The sequence below is a fragment of the Paramacrobiotus metropolitanus genome, unplaced genomic scaffold (genome assembly GCF_019649055.1).
Source record: "Paramacrobiotus metropolitanus isolate TYO unplaced genomic scaffold, Prichtersi_v1.0 Parri_scaffold0000073, whole genome shotgun sequence".
NCBI classification, from domain to species: Eukaryota; Metazoa; Tardigrada; class Eutardigrada; order Parachela; family Macrobiotidae; genus Paramacrobiotus; species Paramacrobiotus metropolitanus.
The window spans coordinates 403,541-423,188 of NW_026570293.1; the positions used below are offsets into that span (position 1 = coordinate 403,541).

General features: G+C 47.7%; 6 protein-coding genes across 8 annotated transcripts; 3 read left to right on the forward strand and 3 right to left on the reverse strand.

Annotated features, from left to right (window-relative positions):
- Positions 1 to 229: 229 nt before the first annotated feature.
- On the reverse strand, positions 230 to 3,877 carry LOC129594978 (zinc finger protein 564-like). Its single transcript, XM_055491858.1, has 4 exons — positions 3,366 to 3,877; positions 2,649 to 3,024; positions 1,530 to 2,356; positions 230 to 1,215 (listed from the first exon to the last, which is right to left on the reverse strand). The coding sequence occupies exons 1-4, from the start codon at positions 3,735 to 3,737 to the stop codon at positions 604 to 606; spliced, it is 2,187 nt and encodes a 728-aa protein (XP_055347833.1). The 5' UTR covers positions 3,738 to 3,877; the 3' UTR covers positions 230 to 603.
- Positions 3,830 to 8,875, reverse strand: LOC129594988 (PR domain zinc finger protein 10-like). The gene is made up of 6 exons (XM_055491875.1): positions 8,704 to 8,875; positions 8,370 to 8,597; positions 8,143 to 8,289; positions 4,225 to 4,605; positions 4,056 to 4,163; positions 3,830 to 3,987 (listed from the first exon to the last, which is right to left on the reverse strand). Exons 1-6 carry the CDS (start codon positions 8,747 to 8,749, stop codon positions 3,830 to 3,832), a joined length of 1,068 nt encoding a protein of 355 aa, XP_055347850.1. The 5' UTR covers positions 8,750 to 8,875.
- On the forward strand, positions 4,645 to 7,918 carry LOC129594979 (uncharacterized). 2 transcript variants are annotated; one of them, XM_055491860.1, is made up of 2 exons: positions 4,645 to 4,931; positions 5,006 to 7,918. In XM_055491860.1, the coding sequence occupies exon 2, from the start codon at positions 5,979 to 5,981 to the stop codon at positions 7,854 to 7,856; it is 1,878 nt and encodes a 625-aa protein (XP_055347835.1). In that variant the 5' UTR covers positions 4,645 to 4,931; positions 5,006 to 5,978; the 3' UTR covers positions 7,857 to 7,918. Both variants share the same exon structure in this region, with proteins under 2 accessions (XP_055347835.1, XP_055347836.1).
- A 256-nt stretch (positions 8,876 to 9,131) lies between the features above and the next one.
- On the forward strand, positions 9,132 to 14,485 carry LOC129594977 (uncharacterized). 2 transcript variants are annotated; one of them, XM_055491856.1, is made up of 8 exons: positions 9,132 to 9,435; positions 10,472 to 11,212; positions 11,349 to 11,570; positions 11,724 to 11,903; positions 12,206 to 12,574; positions 12,692 to 12,970; positions 13,138 to 14,010; positions 14,272 to 14,485. In XM_055491856.1, exons 2-8 carry the CDS (start codon positions 11,128 to 11,130, stop codon positions 14,469 to 14,471), a joined length of 2,208 nt encoding a protein of 735 aa, XP_055347831.1. In that variant the 5' UTR covers positions 9,132 to 9,435; positions 10,472 to 11,127; the 3' UTR covers positions 14,472 to 14,485. The 2 variants fall into 2 exon arrangements, with proteins under 2 accessions (XP_055347831.1, XP_055347832.1); XM_055491857.1 differs by having other exon boundaries at positions 9,135 to 9,435; positions 10,472 to 10,844.
- Positions 14,485 to 16,703, forward strand: LOC129594989 (zinc finger protein 2-like). Its single transcript, XM_055491876.1, has 2 exons — positions 14,485 to 15,322; positions 15,884 to 16,703. The coding sequence occupies exons 1-2, from the start codon at positions 14,855 to 14,857 to the stop codon at positions 16,409 to 16,411; spliced, it is 996 nt and encodes a 331-aa protein (XP_055347851.1). The 5' UTR covers positions 14,485 to 14,854; the 3' UTR covers positions 16,412 to 16,703.
- A 163-nt stretch (positions 16,704 to 16,866) lies between these two features.
- Positions 16,867 to 19,380, reverse strand: LOC129594985 (uncharacterized). Its single transcript, XM_055491869.1, has 3 exons — positions 18,942 to 19,380; positions 18,591 to 18,850; positions 16,867 to 18,061 (listed from the first exon to the last, which is right to left on the reverse strand). The coding sequence occupies exons 1-3, from the start codon at positions 19,232 to 19,234 to the stop codon at positions 17,178 to 17,180; spliced, it is 1,437 nt and encodes a 478-aa protein (XP_055347844.1). The 5' UTR covers positions 19,235 to 19,380; the 3' UTR covers positions 16,867 to 17,177.
- Between the last annotated feature and the right edge of the window lie 268 nt (positions 19,381 to 19,648).

Below are 19,648 nucleotides of genomic sequence, written 5' to 3' on the forward strand. Positions count from 1 at the left end.
TCCACAATGCTTTCTCTCGAGCGAACACAGCGGGTATGAATGTTAGTGTATGAATGTTATTGTTCTGCATCACTGAAATGGGGACCGTTATGAACGCCTTAATTGAGCGGTTATCTTATCTTTGTGTTTAGTCATATTGAGCAACGCATGCTTCATGTACCCGAATGTCGCATACTAAGCTGAGCCGAACTAATGTCGACAAAACACGCTGACTGCCGATAAACTAGAGTAGTAGTTCTATGAATGGGGCCTCTTCTTCCGGCAGTACCTCTACTGTAGGGTAGTATCTTGCATCAACACATCAGTCATTAAAAAAAAACAACATTTTGTCAAATAACCCAAGTCCGGGCGGGAATTTACAAAACAAAAAACAGTACTGCTATCTGATGGCAGATGAAATAACCGATTTATCAAATGGAAACAACAAAAAGATCACAACACACCAATCACAGAAACAGTAGGAAAAAAACAGGAAGACTGCATCATTGGCATTCAACCGGTGGTCGCTAGTAAAATTTCTTAGTTTTCTTATGCTCTCTTAGCTGTTAGCTCTTGATTAATTTTTCTTTGGATGTTTTGTGAAGGACGATAACAAATCTAAGGTCACTGATTGGGATGCACGGCGGTGCTGGAGAGCATCAACTGCGGCTCAGCGTCCAGCGACCGCTCCGGGTGGCGGACGGTCAGATGATAGGCGAACATCCCGCGACGGACGAATCCCTGCTGACACTCCTCGCACTGATACGGGAACTCGGAGTAGTGCTTCGTTTTCTGCGGCGGAACGTAGTCCTTATTCTGCGCCACACTCTTGCCACCTGTTGCGTTCTTTCGTCCATCCACCTTGTCCTTCTCATGTACCACTCTCTTGTGCTGACGAAGATGCCCCCGCGAAGTGAAGGCTTTCCCACAGTCACAGCGATGATGCCGACCGGCGCTGTGCACTCCCTCCATGTGTTTAGTGCGGGAGCTGGAACGTTTGAAGATTTTGCCGCAAATATTGCACGGGTATTCGTGGTATTCCACGTGGCCCCGGGCGTGGATGCGGAAATTCTTGAAGCTCTCTTTGCATTTAATGGGCACTTTCCTGTCACAGATGGAACAGACCAGCTGGCCATCCGTTGAGTGCAGCTGCTGCATGTGCTCGTACAGTTTCGGTAATTTTGGGAATTTCTGCTCGCATAATGGACAGCTGATGCTGTCTGGTCCGAGATGAACCTATAAGAAATATTTAAAACTATGACCTATTATTATTATTATAATTACGACACAAGAGCAGACAACCGCAAAGGGACTTCAAGTCCGGTCGAACAAAAAACATTTTTAAATGAAAGTAAAGAACTAAGACAGATTCACAGATTTGGTAGAAATCTGAAGGCAGGTACAAAACTGGCATCGAGAATTTTAGAGATACAATTACTTTTTCAATGACTTACACATACGATTTGCTTAAGTAAATAATTAATGTTACGATGTAATTAATTTGTTTATTTAATGAATTATTTTTCGGTTATTTTTCCTTATTTTTATACCTTGAGATGCCGCACAAAAGAAGGGTTGGAAGAGAATTTCTTATGGCACGTGGGACACTCCAAGGGCTTCTCCGCATCGGACATGAGATGTGTGTGCTGGATATGACGCTCCAGGCGTCGGTAGGAGATGAAGGAGCGTTTACAGCGCGGACACTGGTGTAGATCTTTCCGCGAATGCCGCTCGTCCACGTGTGCGATCAGCGTCGACCGGCTGACCGTGGAGAAGGTGCAGGCGGGACACTGCTGCTCCTGGTCGGTATCCTCCGGCAACGTTTCCTCATGACGCCAGTAGTGGACTTCCCGGACCGGACGCGAAATAAATTCCATTTCGCATTCCTGGCATTTCGGGTAAACGCTGCGCCCGCTTTCGCCTTTGATCCGCTTCACCTTCATCGCTTTCACCGGCTTCGGCCTCCGGTACACACCAAGCAACCGGTGCTCGGCATCGACATGGTCGCACAGCGCCATCCAGTCATCCGGAACGGCATCACAGGCGGGACAGACGGGAGTGGACGCGTCCGCCGCCCAGTCGCCGCGGCGGTGTCGCACGTGGTGGATGTCGCGCAGAAGCGGCGTGGGCAAGCGGGCCTCGCATCCCCGCCGACAGCGGTACTTTTTCACACGGCTCAGGCGTGGGGGCCAGATGCGGTGGGCGAGGGCTTTGCGGGAGAGAAACGCTAGGATGACGGCCGCGGATTCCTCCTCATCGAGAGCACCATTCCTCATGGCGTTTACGGCGACGGCGGGAGGCGAAGCGGGAGGTGAATCCTCGACATCCGCTGCATTTTCAGCGTGCTGCGTCGAATCGGCACCGGTCGGCAATGATTCTGCAATAAGAAATTAAGAAAATTCAATACATACAAGCCTGTCGACAAATTGAGCATTCGAAAAAACAGCGAACATTAGAAATTTACGGGTAACGTTTAAATCCGTACCACGGCGCGCCACGCCACACGGTTTAAACACGTAGCATGCATTTGACTGGCTGGTGGCTTGGTTGCGATACTTATTAAAGTTTACTCCCGTTTCAATAAAAATTTAAAAAATTGGAAGATAAGCAAAAAATGAAAGAAAAAGGGAAACTAAATCGCCGAATGTGAAGCATAATATCCCACCCACCGTGGGCCGCCCGTTTCAGCGTCCACGCCTCCCCGAACGTTACAGCCTCCTTGCCGGTGCGCAGCAGATACTCATTGGCCGTGTTCCAGTCACTGAGCATAACGGCCACTTTCTCCTTGATCGCTTTCACGGTAAACAGCCCCGTTGCCGTACCGCACCGCTCCACAATCCACTCCCGCGCTATCTTCCCTAATTCCGTTTTATTCCGACTATCCGGTGGAGTTTCCGCGGACGGATCATTAACTCCAGCATTTCGCCATTTTTCCAAATTATCATCGGTCTCCAGCCACTCCACTAACGCGGCTTCATCGGCTTTTGACCAGCGGTGTGCTTTCCACTGTGTCTTTTCTACCGATGTCCCGTTCACCAATTTGCACTACAAAATATTTGAATTTTAAACGGAAACTGCTTTAAAAATGATACAAAGAATGCAGGTTTAAAAAACAACCCTCTTGTAGAATAGTTTTTGATTTGCTGTTGAAACACAACAATCACATAACCAAACAAGATTCAAAGTCAGTGCAAAGCTGTTCAAAGTCAGTATTTTTTTTATTCAGATTATTTTTCTTTCGGTTCTCGCTAAATTTTCCCGCTTTTTTTACAAATAGTTTTAACTGTTGGAAATTTGGATTAAGGCGATTTTCTTTCAAGTCGGTTCAGAAATGTGATGATTAGACTGTGCAAAGATTTCAAAACCTGGAGTCAAACTGCATTTACCCGCTTTTTCGATTTCCGTTGTGGCGACGTCACTTCCGGTGGATCATCCGCGGGTAATGACGTCTCCGGGATAACTTCTCTTTTGCCAACCGTTGCAACATTTCTTTCAGAATTCGCCGCGCGGTAGAATTTCTTGAGACGCCGAACCGTCGGCAACGCTTTGCCCTGCATCTTGGCGATGCGCCGCAGAATGACATCGGCTTCGAAGGCAAAACATCCCTTCTGGATTAAATACTGGGAAATATCACCAGCCGCGTCGCTGCGGCTGCGACCGGCATCTGACGTCAAACTCGCGTCGTTTTCCACAGCACGCTGCCATTGCAGAGCATTCTCGCTGCAAAGGAACCACTCCGCCAGCCAGTGCTCTTCCATCCGCGACCAACTGTATTCCTTGCGCCGCTTGATATTCACTCGTTTGTTATTCAAGTGCGCATCCTGCGTGGTGGACTTCTCATTGAGATCTATTAGCCTATTTGTACCCGTACTATTTCCGCTGAAGGACAGTTTCTCGACGTTGCCGCTGACCAGTCCCAGTGCTGTAACAATGGAGGAAATTGAATGACCGCTGTGGACGCTGCAGCCAGTGGTCTACAGCCGGTGTTTTCATCGTTTACCGACACCCCTAAATAACGCAAACGATCATTGGAAATTCCGCACGCACCGGAAAACTGCTCCAGCAACTCATCATACCTTCCGTTTCCGCTGACGGGGATGGAACCAGTTCATCGACAACAGCAGGGGCTGGATTCTCTAGTCGACTGGATAGTTCAGCTTCATTCTCACAATTTTCCGACAATTCTAAAATAATTTATACGTACTTAATGCTGGAAGATATTAGCTAAACGCTCGGGAAGTATACCGGCGATAAACGATTCCGGCGAAAGATTCTCCTTATTGAGGAGTCGGCAGTATTTTGTGGAGTACCAGAAGCAGAGTTCGGTCTCGGCGGGGATGTGTTTAGTGGTGGCCAGGTAGACGTGGTCGTCCTGTTGGAAGGCGACGAGGTTCTGCTGTTCCGCGTCGACGGCCTCGCGGACGAACTTGATCCAGTTGCACAGATCGTCGCTCTTCAGGTCGAACACCCGCACAAATGCATTTTCTCCGCGGGATCCCTTCTTCTCGCGCAGTCCGAAGCGGTGGTCGACTAAGAAGGTGGCCACGGGGTGGGGCGTGAGGGGGGCCAGTAGCGGGCCGAAGACGCTCGGGTGGGGGATGGCGCGCTTGGCGAAGACACCCGGGTCTGCGATTAATATTTAATTGTCTCTCGCAAGCCGTTCAACAAGAAATCGCAAAAAGCCCGGCGAGATCGTAATTTGAGTCATAATTCCATCGGCCATTTTTAACTAATATTAACTAATGACAAAATCCATGTTTCCTAATACGAATAACAAGTGAAACATAAACTTGCAAAGTTGCAAAGACATGGATTTTGTGGATTTGGTGGATTTTATGGATTGACAGTTAGCACGGACTGTTTTGTGGATTGACAATATCGACGTCGGAATGACAATTGGGCTGTTGCACAGATTACTTGGGGGAAACTTTTGTGAACCCCAGGTAATGCGGGTATGTCGTTTCACATCGTTAAACGGCACTCGTTTTCTCTGCTCTGTTTGCTGGCTTGCGGACTTCCTTTGTAGCTTCTAACTATGCCAGGAGACCAGCCAAAAGAGCCTTGCCACATATGTGGAAAGCCCTTCACTAAAGGCGCTGGGCTCTCCAACCATGTTAAAGCCTGCGCCAAGAAAGCACCCACACAAGCTCCTGGTTCCACGTCCGCTCCACCCGACCAACAACCCCTTCAATCCTTTTTGGCCGGGAAGCATTACGCCGTCCCTAAAAAAGTGCCGAAGTCTGTCCGACGCCTGTGTGCTCAGTCCCTGACAGAAGTCCTCCGTACATGCATCAGAGAAAACACATCGGCGAGCTGGGCTGATTTGCTGTTGTTTGGATCAAGAGCCCTCTGCTTGCCCGCCACCAAAACCCTCCGCAAAGAATCCCTGTCCTCCATAATACGCAAAAATTTGTCGGATTTGTCTCGCCATCAACATCCTCCACGTCAACATGCTCCTCCACGAACTCAGCAGGGTGAGCTATCGAGCGAGCGCATGTCAGCCCTTGCCACATCGATGTTGCAGGACAACAACATCAGACGCGCCATTGGGCTGGTAATGGGCGACGATTCAGTAGCGCCAGTAAATGCTGAAACCCTTAAAGAGCTGCGCAACAAACACCCTTGCGAACCAGCGGATAGTTTGTATTCCCCTCCTCCCGACCAGTCTAACGTATCACCCTCAGTAGCACCTGCCGAAGTGCTACAAGCAGTCATGAGCTTCCCTTCGGGTTCTACCGGTGGCTTTTCGGATCTACGCCCACAACATCTGAAAGACCTCCTAGGCGGCCCGCAAGCCGAAGAAAGCGAGTTGTGCTGTGTTCTGGCTGATTTTGTTAATCATGTTTTGCAGAGAGGCGTTCCAGAGGACATTAGACCGTTTTTCTTTGGAGCAAGGCTAATCCCCCTGCCAAAAAGACGGAGGAATTCGGCCAATTGCAGTTGGGGAAACGTTTCGCCGTTTAGTCTCTAAAATAATAACCCAGCGTTGTTCTGACAAGATGAAGGAATTATGCGGCACTGTGCAGTATGGCTGTGGCACGAAAGGCGGAGCCGAAGCAATTATCCACGGGGTCCGCTCGTACCTGGAAGCTACACACGACGGCGAGCGAGTACTGGTAAAGCTGGATTTTAAAAACGCATTTAACCTTTTGAGACGGGACGCGTTATTGGAAGCCGTAAGACAGCATTTTCCCAGTTATTACGGCTATTTCTGGCAATCTTATCGTTACGCGAGCCATTTGGTTTGTGGGGAAGAAGTTTTGTCGTCCGCCCGAGGGGTGCAGCAGGGCGATCCAAGTGGCCCCTTCGGCTACAGCCTCATATCGCTACCGCTCTTCGATGGACTGGATTGCGATCTGTTTCTGGGCTTTCTTGATGATGTTACTCTGGCCGGTACCATGGAGAAAGTGATCGGCGCGATAAAAAATATTGAAGAAAAAGGGAAGAAGATGGGCCTCGAATTGAATTTCAACAAATGCGAGTTCTACCTCATCAATTCAGCTGCGGATGCGGGTAAGCCTTTGTTGGAAATATGGCCAACAATGATCCAGTTGAATCCAGATAATCTTTTCCTGTTGGGCGCACCTTTACAACCAGCCGGTTGTGCGAAATTCCTGATGGAAAAGAAAGATCACCTATGCAAGTTTGTTCAGCGGCTCACGAAGCTACCTGCACATTACAGTCTTTTTCTTTTAAAAAATTGCCTTAGCATCCCCAAGGTTTTATATGGCCTACGCACTGCCCGATGCTATGAATTTCCAGAGCTGTTGAAAGATTATGACAAACAACTGTGGAATGGTGTGGAACAGCTGACCAACGTAAGCATAACAGAAGCCCAATGGATGCAGATGGCTTTACCAGTTCGGCGTGGTGGATTGGGAACGCGGCGCATAGAGACACTAGCTATTTGTGCCTTTTTGGCATCGGTGTACGCTGTGCAGCCTCTCGTTTCCAAATTTTACGCGCCAGCTGGTGACCATATGACGCAATCGGCTGTAGAAAACTGGCTTCAGGTAACACACTGCTCGCCACCAGAAGATTGTGTGCGGAAGTTTCAGTACGTGTGGGACGTACCGATGATTGACAGGGATGTATCAAAACTGATGTTATCAACGGTTGGTAATGAGCGCGCAAGAGCCGTATTGTTGGCTGCATTTAGCAGAGATTCTGGGGCCTGGCTGAATGCATTACCTGCGCCTTGTCTTGGAACGTTTTTACGAGATGAAGAAGTCAGAGTGGGAGTGGCATTACGTTTTGGATTGCCCGTAGTGACAGCTCATAACTGCGTGGCATGCGGCAAATTAGTGGAGACGAATGGCCATCACGGGCTTTCCTGCAATAAATCAACGAAAGGGCGATGGGCCAGATATAGAGAAATGAACAGTATCGCCAAAAACTGTTGCGAGAGTGCAGGATTCCCATGTCAACTGGAACCGACAGGCCTATCACCAAGTGCGGCGATTCGACCTGACGGCATGACCCTTATTCCAGTCCGTCAGGGAAAGTCTGTTGTATGGGATGTCACAAGTTGGTGTACAGTAGCCGATTCCCATGTTCACGGAAGTTCGAAGAAGGCAGGAAGTGTGGCTCACCTGGCAGAAAACGAGAAGCGACGGAAGTACTCTCCACTGGAAAGTAGACACCTTTTCTATCCCTTAGTTGTTGAAACGTTCGGTGTCTTTGGCCTAGCTTTAAGTGAATTTGTACATTTTATGGGCCGTAAAACTCGTGAATTAACTGGAGAAGCGCGTTCTACTGCTTTTATGAAGCAACGTTTTAGTTTGGCTGTCATTAAGGGAAATGCTACTGCTGTGTTAAGTACGTTGCCTTTTAACCCGCGGGCGGATAGAGATTTTGGTTGTTTTTTTAATGTTTAAATTTTAACTGTAAAGTAGTGTGCCCGCGCTTGCACTTTTGTTGTTATGGCGGCTATTGCCCAATAAACTTCAATTTTAAATCATATTAAACAAATATGTAAATATCCACTTAACGCACGCCCTAAGGCCATCAACAATTGTGGATGTTTTTTCTTTGCTTAAAAATGTGATAATTTTAATTGGTGTAAATCAGAGCAGACTTATATGATACGTATGTGTACTGGTTGATGCAGAGTAAAAAGGAATATTGTGCACAGTGACAATTAATCAGTTAACAGCTTCTCACCGAGCATCCCTTCCTTCTGCGCGATGTAGAGCTCCGAAGGCAGGCTACCGTACGCTCGGGCTACCGTCGGAGTATCGCTGATCAACCGCGAATGCAACACACACGGCTCATCATTCCCATCCTCACAGCGTCGACATTGCTTGGGATCTGCAGTATAATTTCAATTTGTTCCATGCTGCTTAACGGTCTCCTAAGACACCAGTGGAATGTGACGTTGTAGACTGTACCTGAGCAATTTTCGTCCGCTCCTGATGAAGCTCCACCTTCCGACGGATCTCTCCTCGCCAGCTTTGTTCGGCCGTTGCCAACTTCCGTCTGACAACGGCGCTTCTTGCCTGCAACCTCCGCGAGCACGTTGCTGCGTTCTTCGGAGTGCAGAACAGGCGCGATGGGCACCAAGATGAACGTGGGCAAGCCAACGGACGGAATGCTCGCTGGTGGCTGAGATGATCCTCCTGATAGATTTTTCGGTTTGAAAGAGGTCTCGCAATATATGCTGCTCGAAGCTAATACAGCGCATTCCCGAAGAGCAGGAATTCGTCAGCAGATAGACACACTCACCGTTCTTGCCATCAGCACGCGGGTCTTTAGGCAGCAACCGCTGCATATTCTTTAAAATCAATCACGCAGCCGAAGGAATATGGCAGCCGTTGGGATTATTTTCCCACAAGTGCACATAATAAACTGATAAACGAAGAAGCAATGTTAACACCAAAGAAATAAAAAACGCCAAAACGTCAAAACAGGAATAACAAAATACTCACCCAAGCAGACAAGCGGAGCCCGTGTGTAAATTTTGACCACCCATGCGCAGTCAGTTGCAAATCTTTTGCTGCACCACTTCCGCTGTTGGCCTGTTGCATACCTGCGTTAACGTTTGTGTCATAGAAAAATCTGTGGAGAATTTATAATTATATAAAAATTCAATTTGAAATACATTATACATGTATTTTTATGTTTTTTGGAAATGTTTCCGAAACTAATGTTCCAGAAGGTGTATTTGCGCTATTACAGAGTCTATGTGGGGAACTGAATCATTTCATTTTGTCGTTTGCGGACACGTTTTACAGTGTTCGTAGTTCGTGGTTAGAATTAACTGGCTTCCACCGCAAATGGCACCTAAACGAAAGCTCAAGAAGTATGAAATCGTGATCAAAGATGGGTGTCGAAAGATTTTTGATGGGCGCCAATTTCGCACGCTCTGCAGCGGGTTAGACGGCGAAGTGTGCGACAACCATGCTGTGGCCAAGCTTGCTTACTGCACCCGACATGCTGCTAGTCTTCCAAATGGAGGTAGATACAAGTCACCACAAATGTATTTGCATCTTTTAGTTATCTAAAAATATTTCATTATCTGAAAGTTTCATGTGAAGCCTTAATAGCAAAGTTGAGTGTCAAATATGTACGTGTGAAGACACGTCTGTCGACAGTATCTAGGCCAAAAACGCTCCGTTGCGCGGGCTATCATGCACTGATTCTGAGTCACAAAAAACTGAATCATAACAACTCCACCATTGGCCAAACAGCAGATACACAGCTGAATTATAAAACCGAGCTAAAGAGCTCGGTTTCATAAATCATACACATATCCGTGGCTAATATCAGGCATCGACTTGCATTCTAGCAGACATTTTTGGCGCTTATTTCTTTAACTGCCACGGTCTCGTTAAGCCATCTTACAGCATCCTGTTTTAGTCGTTGTAGCATTTAGTCGTAGTAACCATTTGAAATAATTCTAAATTTGTACCAATTAATACAAATTAAGAATTATTTCCGCCTTCGGCAGCCTTAATTGCAGCTTGCCTGGCGTTCATGATTACTGGCTAGCTACGTGTACTTAATTAGAACGGACAGCAGGATCACATTTTTTATTCATTTGCAAATGCAGATCTAAGAGAGAGAGCGAGCTAAAATGATTTGCTTATCAAGTTTCTCTCGCGACAGAACAGCTGTCTGTGCCCGCCCGTGCGATGTAGAGAAATTCAGATAGACATACAAGACGCGATTCATTCCTCTCTCAGTTATCACGTTTTCCCATCATATGTATCGATTATAAATGGCTCATGTTGTTTTCATTTTTTTGCTGTTAGTCATTGCTTGTGCATAGATAAGCGATACGTACGGGGCAGTCATGCAGCAGATACTAACGGCCTGCTTATATTTGACGCTTGTTTTTAAAGTACAGTATCTAAATGTTGAATGGTGGTGTAACTACGTGTATTTCGCATACTTCGCACAAATAATACAGTAGTTTTTTTTTCAGAACACGTTGAGCGTACTAGCTTTATGCGATCTTGATGTACTTCTGGTGTTTGTTCTATTGGTGCAGAATCCAACAAGAAAAGAATGAAATTTCCTGGAAATCGGATTTATCGCCGTTGTTGGATGCCGGGCTGCCCGAGCGAGCAGAGCCGATTTAATAGCAGCTTAGGATCAGCCAACGGCCGCCACTTCTTCCGCTTCCCTGATCCAGCTGATCAGCCACAGCGTTTCGACGCCTGGTGTCGTACGGGTGGGCCTACTGCACAAAGTCCTGTGTCTAAGGATGTTCTGTGCGATCTGCATTTCCGTGATGATGACGTCATTAAATGCAGCACGCTTTCTAGCACCCGCAAAGATCTGCATAATTGGCGTTTATCAAAAACGCTGTTCCGGTCGCATTATCCACCGGCTCTGAACAAGAGTCCACCGGCTGTGATGAGGTGAACGAGCAGTGCCAAAAAAATTTGTTAATTTTCAGCAGATTACTAGTAACATTTAACCGGGCCTGTGGTTTTGCCAGCCGCCCAGGATGGCATATACGGTTGTTACAGTTGGCTGTTGGTGCCAGTCTGCCACTCATTTTGCACATGTCTGTGGTTAAATTTCAAAAAATAATGTTTTTCATTTTTGCAGAAATAGTTCAAATATTTTGCCTTTTGGAGTTAACTTTTTCTTAGCTTTACCGTCACGTGATACAAAGATTTTTATATTATAGCTGTTTTGATGCTATTTGTATTTGTTGTGGTTGTGATCCTTGTGCGAAACGACGGCACACTGCGAGGCTTGCAGTTCTCGTGCAGTACACTGAGTACAGTATGACTGTATAGGAATTAGGAGCTCAAGACGAGTTTTGGACTAGTTGAGCGGATTTTGTAATAAAATCTTACAAGCCAGTTGGCAATCATTGTGCTGGCATTGCATTTCTGCCAGTTTCCGCTTTTCAGCCATGGAGAACAGCGACGTACCGGAGAGCTCCTTCTATGTGCTGCTGACACCTGCAGCGAATTATAGACAGGAACCCGAGGCATCGTGGCATGTTGCATCGCGTTCTCCATCTCCCGGAATTCACGCTCCCGTTGCCAATCATCGATTTTCCAGCACGCCTGCTGCCAAATGTCCGCCGCCAGCATCATCGACGCTCGGTTTGAGAATGAACTTCAAGAGAGGTATGCTGTTTACTTTGAGTATAGTCTGTACTCTGTACGAGTATAATGTTTCTCACGAAACGTTTTTGTTTTCACAACTTCTATTGCTTATTTGTTTCTGGCTTCTGATATGTTTCCACGTTTTCATTTTGTTTGTTTGGGGCGTTGTTATAGGCCGCGGAGTACTGAATAAGGAAAATCATCAGACGAACGGTGGATGCGTCTTTTGCATTCGTGATGTGCTGGAAGAACCGTGTCCGTTGCATTCGCATTCCGTACCCGATAGCGAGGTGCTTCCCTTGGCGCTGGCCACGCTGCCTTCTTCGCTGTCCTTCATTCGCGCAGCGGCTGATGGTAAGCACAACGGCTAAAGGAATCAAGAGTTCGAAATCACTGTCAGTTGTTTTTTATTTGCAATTTTTTTCGTACGACGCATTTATACAGTTATGCTCGTAGTATTTTACTGACAATGAGTAGCTAATTATTAAAACTCTTCCTTTTTCGAGAAGTATATATGAGTTTATATTCTTGATTTATAATGTATGTATTTTGTATTCATAGGAATTTTTGGCAAATTTATTTATAAATAATGCATATTTTTAATATTCTATTCTGTGAACTTGCGTCTTATGTGTCCGTTGGAATGGCATTTGCAGCTGCACCTGGTGGTGTACGAGCAGAGTGTAGCTTTTCTTCCCGCACGGTCTTCGGGCCGATGCGCGGCGTCATGTGTCCGCACGCCAAGCTACAGCCGCCCCTCTTCGGCATTCCGGACCGTCCGACGCTGCACGGCATCCTGCGCTTCCACACGGAATCCCCTCACGGCTGCAACTGGATGCAGTTCGTCCGACTGGCCACCCACACCGCCGAACACAATCTCACCGCCTACAACGTCAACGGGGAGGTGTATTTCGCCACAAAGAGGGATATTGCCGCGGGGGAAGAACTGACAGTCTGGTACTCAACCAACTACGCCAAAGCAATGAGAATCTCGGGGCGTTTACGGGAGATCAGTAATGATCCTGGTGAGTACACAATGTTTTCCAGATTTTCCTAAGGAATTCCGTAAAATTCTTCAACACTTGCGTATGTTCCGTTGCAGCTTTGTCTGTTTTTGAAAAGATTTTTTCTGATTTTTTCAGTCCCACTGCGCGGGAGAATGGGCGTCCTGGGACGACCTGTGGCGTTCTGTGACGATCTCGTATGGGAGTCTGGTTTGCCGGACTCGTTGCCGCCGGACGAAAGTATTATGCAGACCGACGCAGTTGATCTCGTGCCACCGGCCAAAGAGGATTCAATCCATCAGGAAGGGGAAGGAAATGACAGCGGCAGTGGCAGTATCTGTATAGACTATGAAACAGCCGCCAGTGATGCGGAAAATGAGACCGCGAAGGCGATTTCTCCCACGGGAAATGTGCACGGTAATTTATTGCTTTTTATTTTCTTATGAAACTTTTTTCTTCGATATTTTATAATTTATTTTAATATTATATATGCATATTGTGTAAATTTAAATAGCATAACGTTACCACGTTATTCTTTTATGAATTTCATTTTTTTATTATTTATTCCGCTGCCTGGGTTTCAGAATCGAAGGCGCAGTATCCCAAACGCGGCAGCCTCGTTCATCAGAAAACCATCGTGCGCCTAAAAGCCGTGATGGCCGTCAATCCCTACCAATTCCCAGTCGGGACCCCTCGCATCCAGGCTTTCGACGCCGTGGTGCGGCAACTCGACGGGCCCGATCTCTCGGCAACAGAGTTAACCAGCCGAAGTAAAGCCTTGCGCCGTTTAGTCAAAGATTGCTTGGATATCTTCCCGGAGACCCTCCAACGCTTCGACAAATCCTCCTGCGATGAACGTACCATGGAGTACGTGAGTCTCATGAAAAAACTGAGAAAGATGGTGAAGAACAGTTGCAAAGAGAAGGAAGTTGTTCCGCGGCATGTCAACGCCGACACAGTGAAGAAACTGCAGGCGGTGCGGGAAGTTAATCCCTATCAGTACCCCCTGCCCAGTGCGGAACGACAGGCCGCCTGGGAGTCAGTGATGCGGAATTTACTCGGGGATCTGGAGACCGAGGAACTGGTGATTCAGATGAAGAAGATGAAGCGCTTGGTGCGGGAGTGTTTGATCAGCCGGGATGATACGTTCCGGCGCTGCGCCCGCCAGCGGGATGAAGTTACGCAGCAGTATAAAAGCGTGGTGGAAGAATTAATAATTTTGGCGGGGATTAACAAAGATGATGAAGGAAAGGAATCCGGAGCGGAGGGTTGCAGCAGTGAATTAGAAATTAGAGCAGAGGACGCAGCAAAGCTGCCACCAGCGCTTCCGGTCGATGGTGATGGCTCTCGGGATAGCTACACAATGGAGACGGGAAGCGATTTGCCGATGGCGTTGGATACCGCTGATGAAGGCTGTGGAACGGATAGTGACGCGAGTTCTGTAGAACAGCCGAAAAGTAAGCGCATAATATAATACGTTGCAGGACTAAAAGTGGATGGATGGCTCTTTAGGAGAGAGATATCAGCACTATAGGAATAATTACCGTAATAATCTGGGCCACTCAACCATAGAATATGAGCTGATAATTTCAGAGTGGCATAGCTAAGTCTAGGAAATCTGGTAATCTACGCGAACGAGAACCTACACTGTTTTTCGACGATGAATTTAATTCATAACTCCGATCACTGCCTAACTTCTTGGTGTTGCTGCTTTACAGGAAAGCGCAAACGCCGCACCCGCTTCCGCCACGATAATCCCGAAGCGGTGAAGCGCCTGGAAGCCATCGTCCAAGTGAACCCGTATCAGTATCCTCCGGGAAAGATCGGGACGCCGCCTTCAACGCCGCTGTCCACCTCCTCGGCAGGGAAACCCCGGACACCCCTCAGGCTCTCAAAACCTTCGTCCACCGCTGTTTAGAGACGGCGGCGGAGAAGGCGCAACAGTTCAACGACGCCGCCGGACCGGTGTTCCAGCGCTATATAGAGCTCCTACAAGTCCTCATTGCCCAGAAGCAGGACAGAATCAAAGACGTGCCCGTTGTTCGCTCCCGGCGAGAGGACCCGGTCGCGCAGTTGAAAGCCGTGGTAGACGTCAACCCTTTCCAGTATAATACTGTTGAAGCGCGGAGCAAAGCCTTCGCTTCCGCGGTGAAGTTGTATTCGAAAAAGAAACTATCTCCGACGAAGTTAGAGAAGGAAGGACGGGCGTTGGAACGCCGCGTTAAGAGTCGTCTCGATCAGCTTCCGAAGCTTCTGGAGAACTATGATCCAGGGAACGCCGGGGACTCGTTGAAGGAATACATGGAGGTGCTGCAGAAAATCCCCGAATTGAAGGATAACGGGGAGAAGATTGTTCGGCCGTCGTCTCGGGTGTCCAGAGCGCCCGCGCTGCGAATGAAGCCGGCGACGGAGGGGGTGCATGCATGCACAGCGTGTATGTTTTCCTTCGAGTCGGCGGAGTTGTTGGCGTTGCACACGCGGGGCCATGACGCCGCCGCCGTGGAGGAGGGCGGCGCCACCGCGTGTCCGGGGTGTCAGGAGGAGTGCGGATCGATGACAGCGCTGATCGCCCATGTGGCTGAGCACCGCAAGGCCTACCGTCCGCGGCAGCAGTGTCCCGATTGTGGGCTGTATGTCAGCGTGAAATTCTTCGATCAACATATCAAAACGTTGCATCCCGAGAAGTCAGATGATCCGGCAGCGACATTTACCTGCGGAGAGTGTAAAAAAGAGTTCGGCGCACAAAAACAGCTGTGGGCTCATGAACAGGTTGGTAAAATTCCCATTATTTAACGCGAACTGATACACCAAATGTCTCATTATGGACCGATGCTCTTCAAACATTGCCCAAAAACCCACATAACTATGAAAATCGTTGCTGCCCCGAATCAGGAGTTTTAGATTTTAAAATTACTTTTTTTATTTTAAAATTAATTTTGATAAAATGTTTGCGTTTTGAATCGTTTGGAATTTTTTTCACCCTTGATTTCTGAACCGGATACTGCACTTACAAACGGTTTTCACGCCAACGTATACAAATCATTTGGCTTTAAAATCTAGAGTGCGGAAACGCGAAAGTTTTCGTGCATGTACACGTGTTTCGTATCTCCCAGTCGTATAACCACCTACGTATTCGCCGATTAAATTAAATTAAAAGCGACTTGCCAACCGGATTAATTCCCTTATAAATAACGAGCAACTAACTTCAAGGGGGTTCTGCTTCATTATAAGAATGAGCGACAAAATATTATTTTAACTAGAATGCTAAAGTAATTCCATCGTAAATGGCAGCCTCCTGATACGCGATATTACCGGTGTTTTGCGTTGCAGATCCACCGCTCCAAGAGCTGCCTGTTCTGCGCCCAGCTGTTCCCCTCCTGGCGACACCTCAGTCAGCACGTAGCGCAGCACAAACAGTCCGAAGGTTTCCCGTGCCTCCACTGCGCCAAAACCTGCGACAGCTACGCCGTCCTGAGCCGGCACTGCCGCGCCCAGCACGACGCTAAAGCGGTATGCATCTGTGAGATCTGCGGCGCTATTAAACGCAACCACGGTGCCCTGCGGCACCACATGCTCAACCACGCCAACACCTTCCGCCACCCCTGCGACCTGTGCGGCAAGGGCTTCAAGACCACCACCACGCTGCGCACGCACCAGCGCTGGAAGCACAGCACGGAGCTGAAGGAGAAGCATAAGCAGCACAAGCAGAAACAGAGCGGGGTGCCCCGGGACTACCTGAATCCGCGGCAGCGCATGCGCTTCGAGGAGTTCAAGTTCCGCTGCGAGGAGTGCCGGTTCGGGTTCCTGACGGAAGGGCGCTGGTTGCGGCATAAGGAGAAGTTCCATTACGAAGAGTGACGGTGCCTGTCTAGTGAAGTTGTAGTTTTTTTGGCCGTATTTCTATCCATGCAGCTGCATTTGTTTGTTGTTGCACCCGCATTCTCTTACCTCGCTCATTAAAAATTGTTGTTGTGTAAATTTCACAATTTTCTACTGCGGTTGGTTGTGGTTTATGGTTTTTTTTCCCGTGCGCTCAATGCCGATCATGATGTCGTCTGTCGTGATTTTCATCTGTTGGATGTGTATTGTACCAGAGGTCGCTTTGTCAAGTGTTGGCACTTTACACCAACACACTTGCCTGATAAAAATACGCCGCAACAAGTTCTCGGTAGAAGTTTTCGTATGTAATATAAATATGTAACGTAAAGCTGGTAAGCTCGAATGATAAATACTCCAAAGCAACAACGGTTCGACAGAGTTTAACTTATAATCTGTTCCGCGTGTTCCACCTATCCAGACGAAACAATTAATATGGAAGGAGAAACAAATTTCAGCAACACCACTCAACGCTGCGCTCATGTACAATGGACTGCAAAATTGATATTTTAACGCTGGCCGATATTGCCGTGTGCCCGATGTTAAATCACTTAACTTTTGCAGTCCATTAAAGGTCAGCGTGATATTATATCTAAGTGCGGTCCGAGCTGTGGCGGCACAAATTTACAAGTACTGTACAAATGGTCCAATGCGCGCTGGTCGGAAGGAGACTCAGAAAGCAATCATAATTCGTTTAACAGAGCAATGTTCATGGAGGCGTCTGGGTTCTCGATGAGGACACGAAGGGTCATTTGATTCGGTCTCCGGGAGGACCAACTTCGGCGATGAGGCACATTGTTCCGTAGAAGTAATCCTGCTCGGGTTGATTCCCGTAAAATACAAACGCAGTTCTGGTGATGTTTTGTTTTGTTATTTCCGTAATCCACTGAATATCCAGAGCCCCCAGGGGCTCCAACCAATCCTCCAGACTGTCCCCGTCACAGTTGCAGCAGTCATCAGAGCGCAGGACAATCGCACCCTCCTCATCGGCCAGAGTTTCGAAAACATACCCCCCTCCGAGCGTTTTCCATTTTTTCAGCTGAACAACATGATCGGTCAGGACGGCAACGTTGGTTCTGTCGTCTTGTGTGTAGATCTTCAGCTGGAAGGGCAGCGACAGCTGCCGGCACACCCGGCGAATCATGGCATCGCTGCCTTTCAGATAATCCATCGTGGATCCAAAGGGCTGCTTAAGATCCACAGCCACCGGATATTGATACTGTAAACCAAAACCAATCACGCCACCTTTCGGCAAGAAATCCGGCTCATCAAGCAGCTTCGCCAGATTGTCTTTGAACAACTGCTCCTTCTCCAAGCAGGCCTGGTTGACGGGGATGCTAAACTCGGGGAAGGTTGGCTGTGCGAAGTATAAATTGTACGTCAGTGTGACGCGGTGGCCGCTGTGCACCGGCAAAATCTCGTGCTCAATGTCGCTGTAGAAGGCCATGTACGCGATGGACGGTGTGCGGAGTGAGGCCAGTTCCTTGGCGGAGTCGAACGTCCATTCCTTGCCGCCCGATCGCAGCACCAACGCGCCACCCTCGTGGGGGGTGGGGTAAACGACAACCAGTGAGGCGAACATGTTGGCGCCCCGCGGTGTGTCTTGGTGCGGTTTGAAGAGGCCACCTTTGCCTATAACACAAAAACAGCACAATTTATTTATTCACTAATGCAAGAGTAAACAAAATAGTTTCCTTGAGAACCAAATTGAAATTATCAAACTCCACACCAAAAAAAATATCGCAGCGCAACTTGTGCTTGAGACCTGAATCCGTTTTCTCTATCCTACTTTGAATTTTGGACTTTAACGTACACGGATTTTTCTACATCCTAACCGTATTACAGTCATAAGATAATTTTACGATATTCCGGGGCCACATGTTGGTTCAGCTACTGGTGATCCGGTATACTACCAAGTGGCAAGTATTACGTTACAACGAGTGCTTATTAAAATAGCTGTAAATAGTTCGAGTTAGTTTTCCAGAATATTTCTTCACTCATGAGTCTTTGCCGCCAGTCAATCATGTTTACTCACGTATCGGTGTCCAACTTTTGAGTGCCAGTTCCGTTATACGCGCAACATCTGCTCATGTAGTCATGTATTGTACGCGGATGCACCCATGTACCGTCGGTGCGTTCGACTCGCTGCGTTGTTCCTTACCGTAGACATTGAGCTTGTACAGTTGCGCTTCCACATGTCTGTTGTGCTCGTCTCCCGACAGCAGATCGCTCTTTATCCGTCCCAGCAAACCCGACCGTTCCACGTCGAACTTCGCTGAGAACTCATCGACATCCAGTTTGCCAGCTTTACGGTAGGATTCGTCCAGAACAGCCTCCGCATTCCGTCCAAACGTGGCTGGATCACAGGCGCAGTACAGATGCTCCAGCTCGTCCGTGCTGGCATTGTGCAGAGAGATACGTCTGCAAAAAGCGATGGTGATGGGCGATGGCCATAAATTCCTAATAATTATTCCCGTAATACGCTTATCATCTTATTGCATGCGCATTTTACCTGGCATTAGTGTCTTTCCCGTAGTATAGGGTGAAGTCCTCAACAGATCGAGGATACACACCGAATGAAACTGGAGAACAACTGATCGAACCCCGCAAAGCTTCGATGAGTCTGCAGCAGGTGACAGACATGGGAGGGGATGCCTTTCGGTCCCTGTCTTCTTTGTCTTGATCGTCTGCAGCAGTAGTAGACAAACCAAGAGACTGTTGAATGTTTGCTGCTCGGACTGGTCTCAACGCTTTCAGCAGCGTTCGTGTCGACTGTGTTAGCAAGGGGTAAATCTTCTCTAACATTTTAAAACAACATGAATTATTCGAATCACTGATCACTGACCGTACTGGAAACCTTTCGATTTCTTACGACCAGAGACATGTAGAGTGTAAAACGATTTCAAAGACTATTAATCGTAAAAAGAAATGTGAAAACTGCGAAAATTTTCCTTGCGAACTTGCAACTGTTATACAGTGTTACACTTACGGTACAATGTACTTGTACAACCGAAAATGCCCAGTGCCCGTGAAGCTGAACTACGTGTAGTTGAAATCAACCAGTCGCATGTTCCCAACCGTCACTAGCTCCGCCCTAATAACCGGAAGTCCCCTATGTGCCCTGGTTAGATTTATGGAAGTATCTGTAGTTATGAACATATATTTTTTCCTTAAATATTCGTTGCTTAAGAACTTATTCCGCGCAATTTGCGCGGGGTG

What these genes read in the sequence shown, in the direction of transcription:
- LOC129594988 (XM_055491875.1), bottom strand. Translation starts at nt 8,749, where the DNA reads ATGCAGCGGTTGCTGCCTAAAGACCCGCGTGCTGATGGCAAGAACG. An exon ending in GCAGAAGGAAGGGATGCTCG is followed by an intron (nt 4,606 to 8,142) that starts GTGAGAAGCTGT and finishes TATTAATCGCAG; the next exon opens with ACCCGGGTGTCTTCGCCAAG. An exon ending in CCCGTCAGCGGAAACGGAAG is followed by an intron (nt 3,988 to 4,055) that starts GTATGATGAGTT and finishes TGCGTTATTTAG; the next exon opens with GGGTGTCGGTAAACGATGAA.
- LOC129594979 (XM_055491860.1), top strand. Translation starts at nt 5,979, where the DNA reads ATGAAGGAATTATGCGGCACTGTGCAGTATGGCTGTGGCACGAAAGGC.
- LOC129594978 (XM_055491858.1), bottom strand. Translation starts at nt 3,737, where the DNA reads ATGGAAGAGCACTGGCTGGCGGAGTGGTTCCTTTGCAGCGAGAATGCT. An exon ending in GCTGAAACGGGCGGCCCACG is followed by an intron (nt 2,357 to 2,648) that starts GTGGGTGGGATA and finishes TTCTTATTGCAG; the next exon opens with AATCATTGCCGACCGGTGCC. An exon ending in CTTTTGTGCGGCATCTCAAG is followed by an intron (nt 1,216 to 1,529) that starts GTATAAAAATAA and finishes TATTTCTTATAG; the next exon opens with GTTCATCTCGGACCAGACAG.
- LOC129594977 (XM_055491856.1), top strand. Translation starts at nt 11,128, where the DNA reads ATGCTATTTGTATTTGTTGTGGTTGTGATCCTTGTGCGAAACGACGGC. An exon ending in GAGAATGAACTTCAAGAGAG is followed by an intron (nt 11,571 to 11,723) that starts GTATGCTGTTTA and finishes GCGTTGTTATAG; the next exon opens with GCCGCGGAGTACTGAATAAG. An exon ending in TTCTGTAGAACAGCCGAAAA is followed by an intron (nt 14,011 to 14,271) that starts GTAAGCGCATAA and finishes GCTGCTTTACAG; the next exon opens with GAAAGCGCAAACGCCGCACC.
- LOC129594989 (XM_055491876.1), top strand. Translation starts at nt 14,855, where the DNA reads ATGGAGGTGCTGCAGAAAATCCCCGAATTGAAGGATAACGGGGAGAAG. An exon ending in AGCTGTGGGCTCATGAACAG is followed by an intron (nt 15,323 to 15,883) that starts GTTGGTAAAATT and finishes TTTGCGTTGCAG; the next exon opens with ATCCACCGCTCCAAGAGCTG.
- LOC129594985 (XM_055491869.1), bottom strand. Translation starts at nt 19,234, where the DNA reads ATGTTAGAGAAGATTTACCCCTTGCTAACACAGTCGACACGAACGCTG. An exon ending in GGGAAAGACACTAATGCCAG is followed by an intron (nt 18,851 to 18,941) that starts GTAAAATGCGCA and finishes CGCTTTTTGCAG; the next exon opens with ACGTATCTCTCTGCACAATG. An exon ending in GTACAAGCTCAATGTCTACG is followed by an intron (nt 18,062 to 18,590) that starts GTAAGGAACAAC and finishes TTTGTGTTATAG; the next exon opens with GCAAAGGTGGCCTCTTCAAA.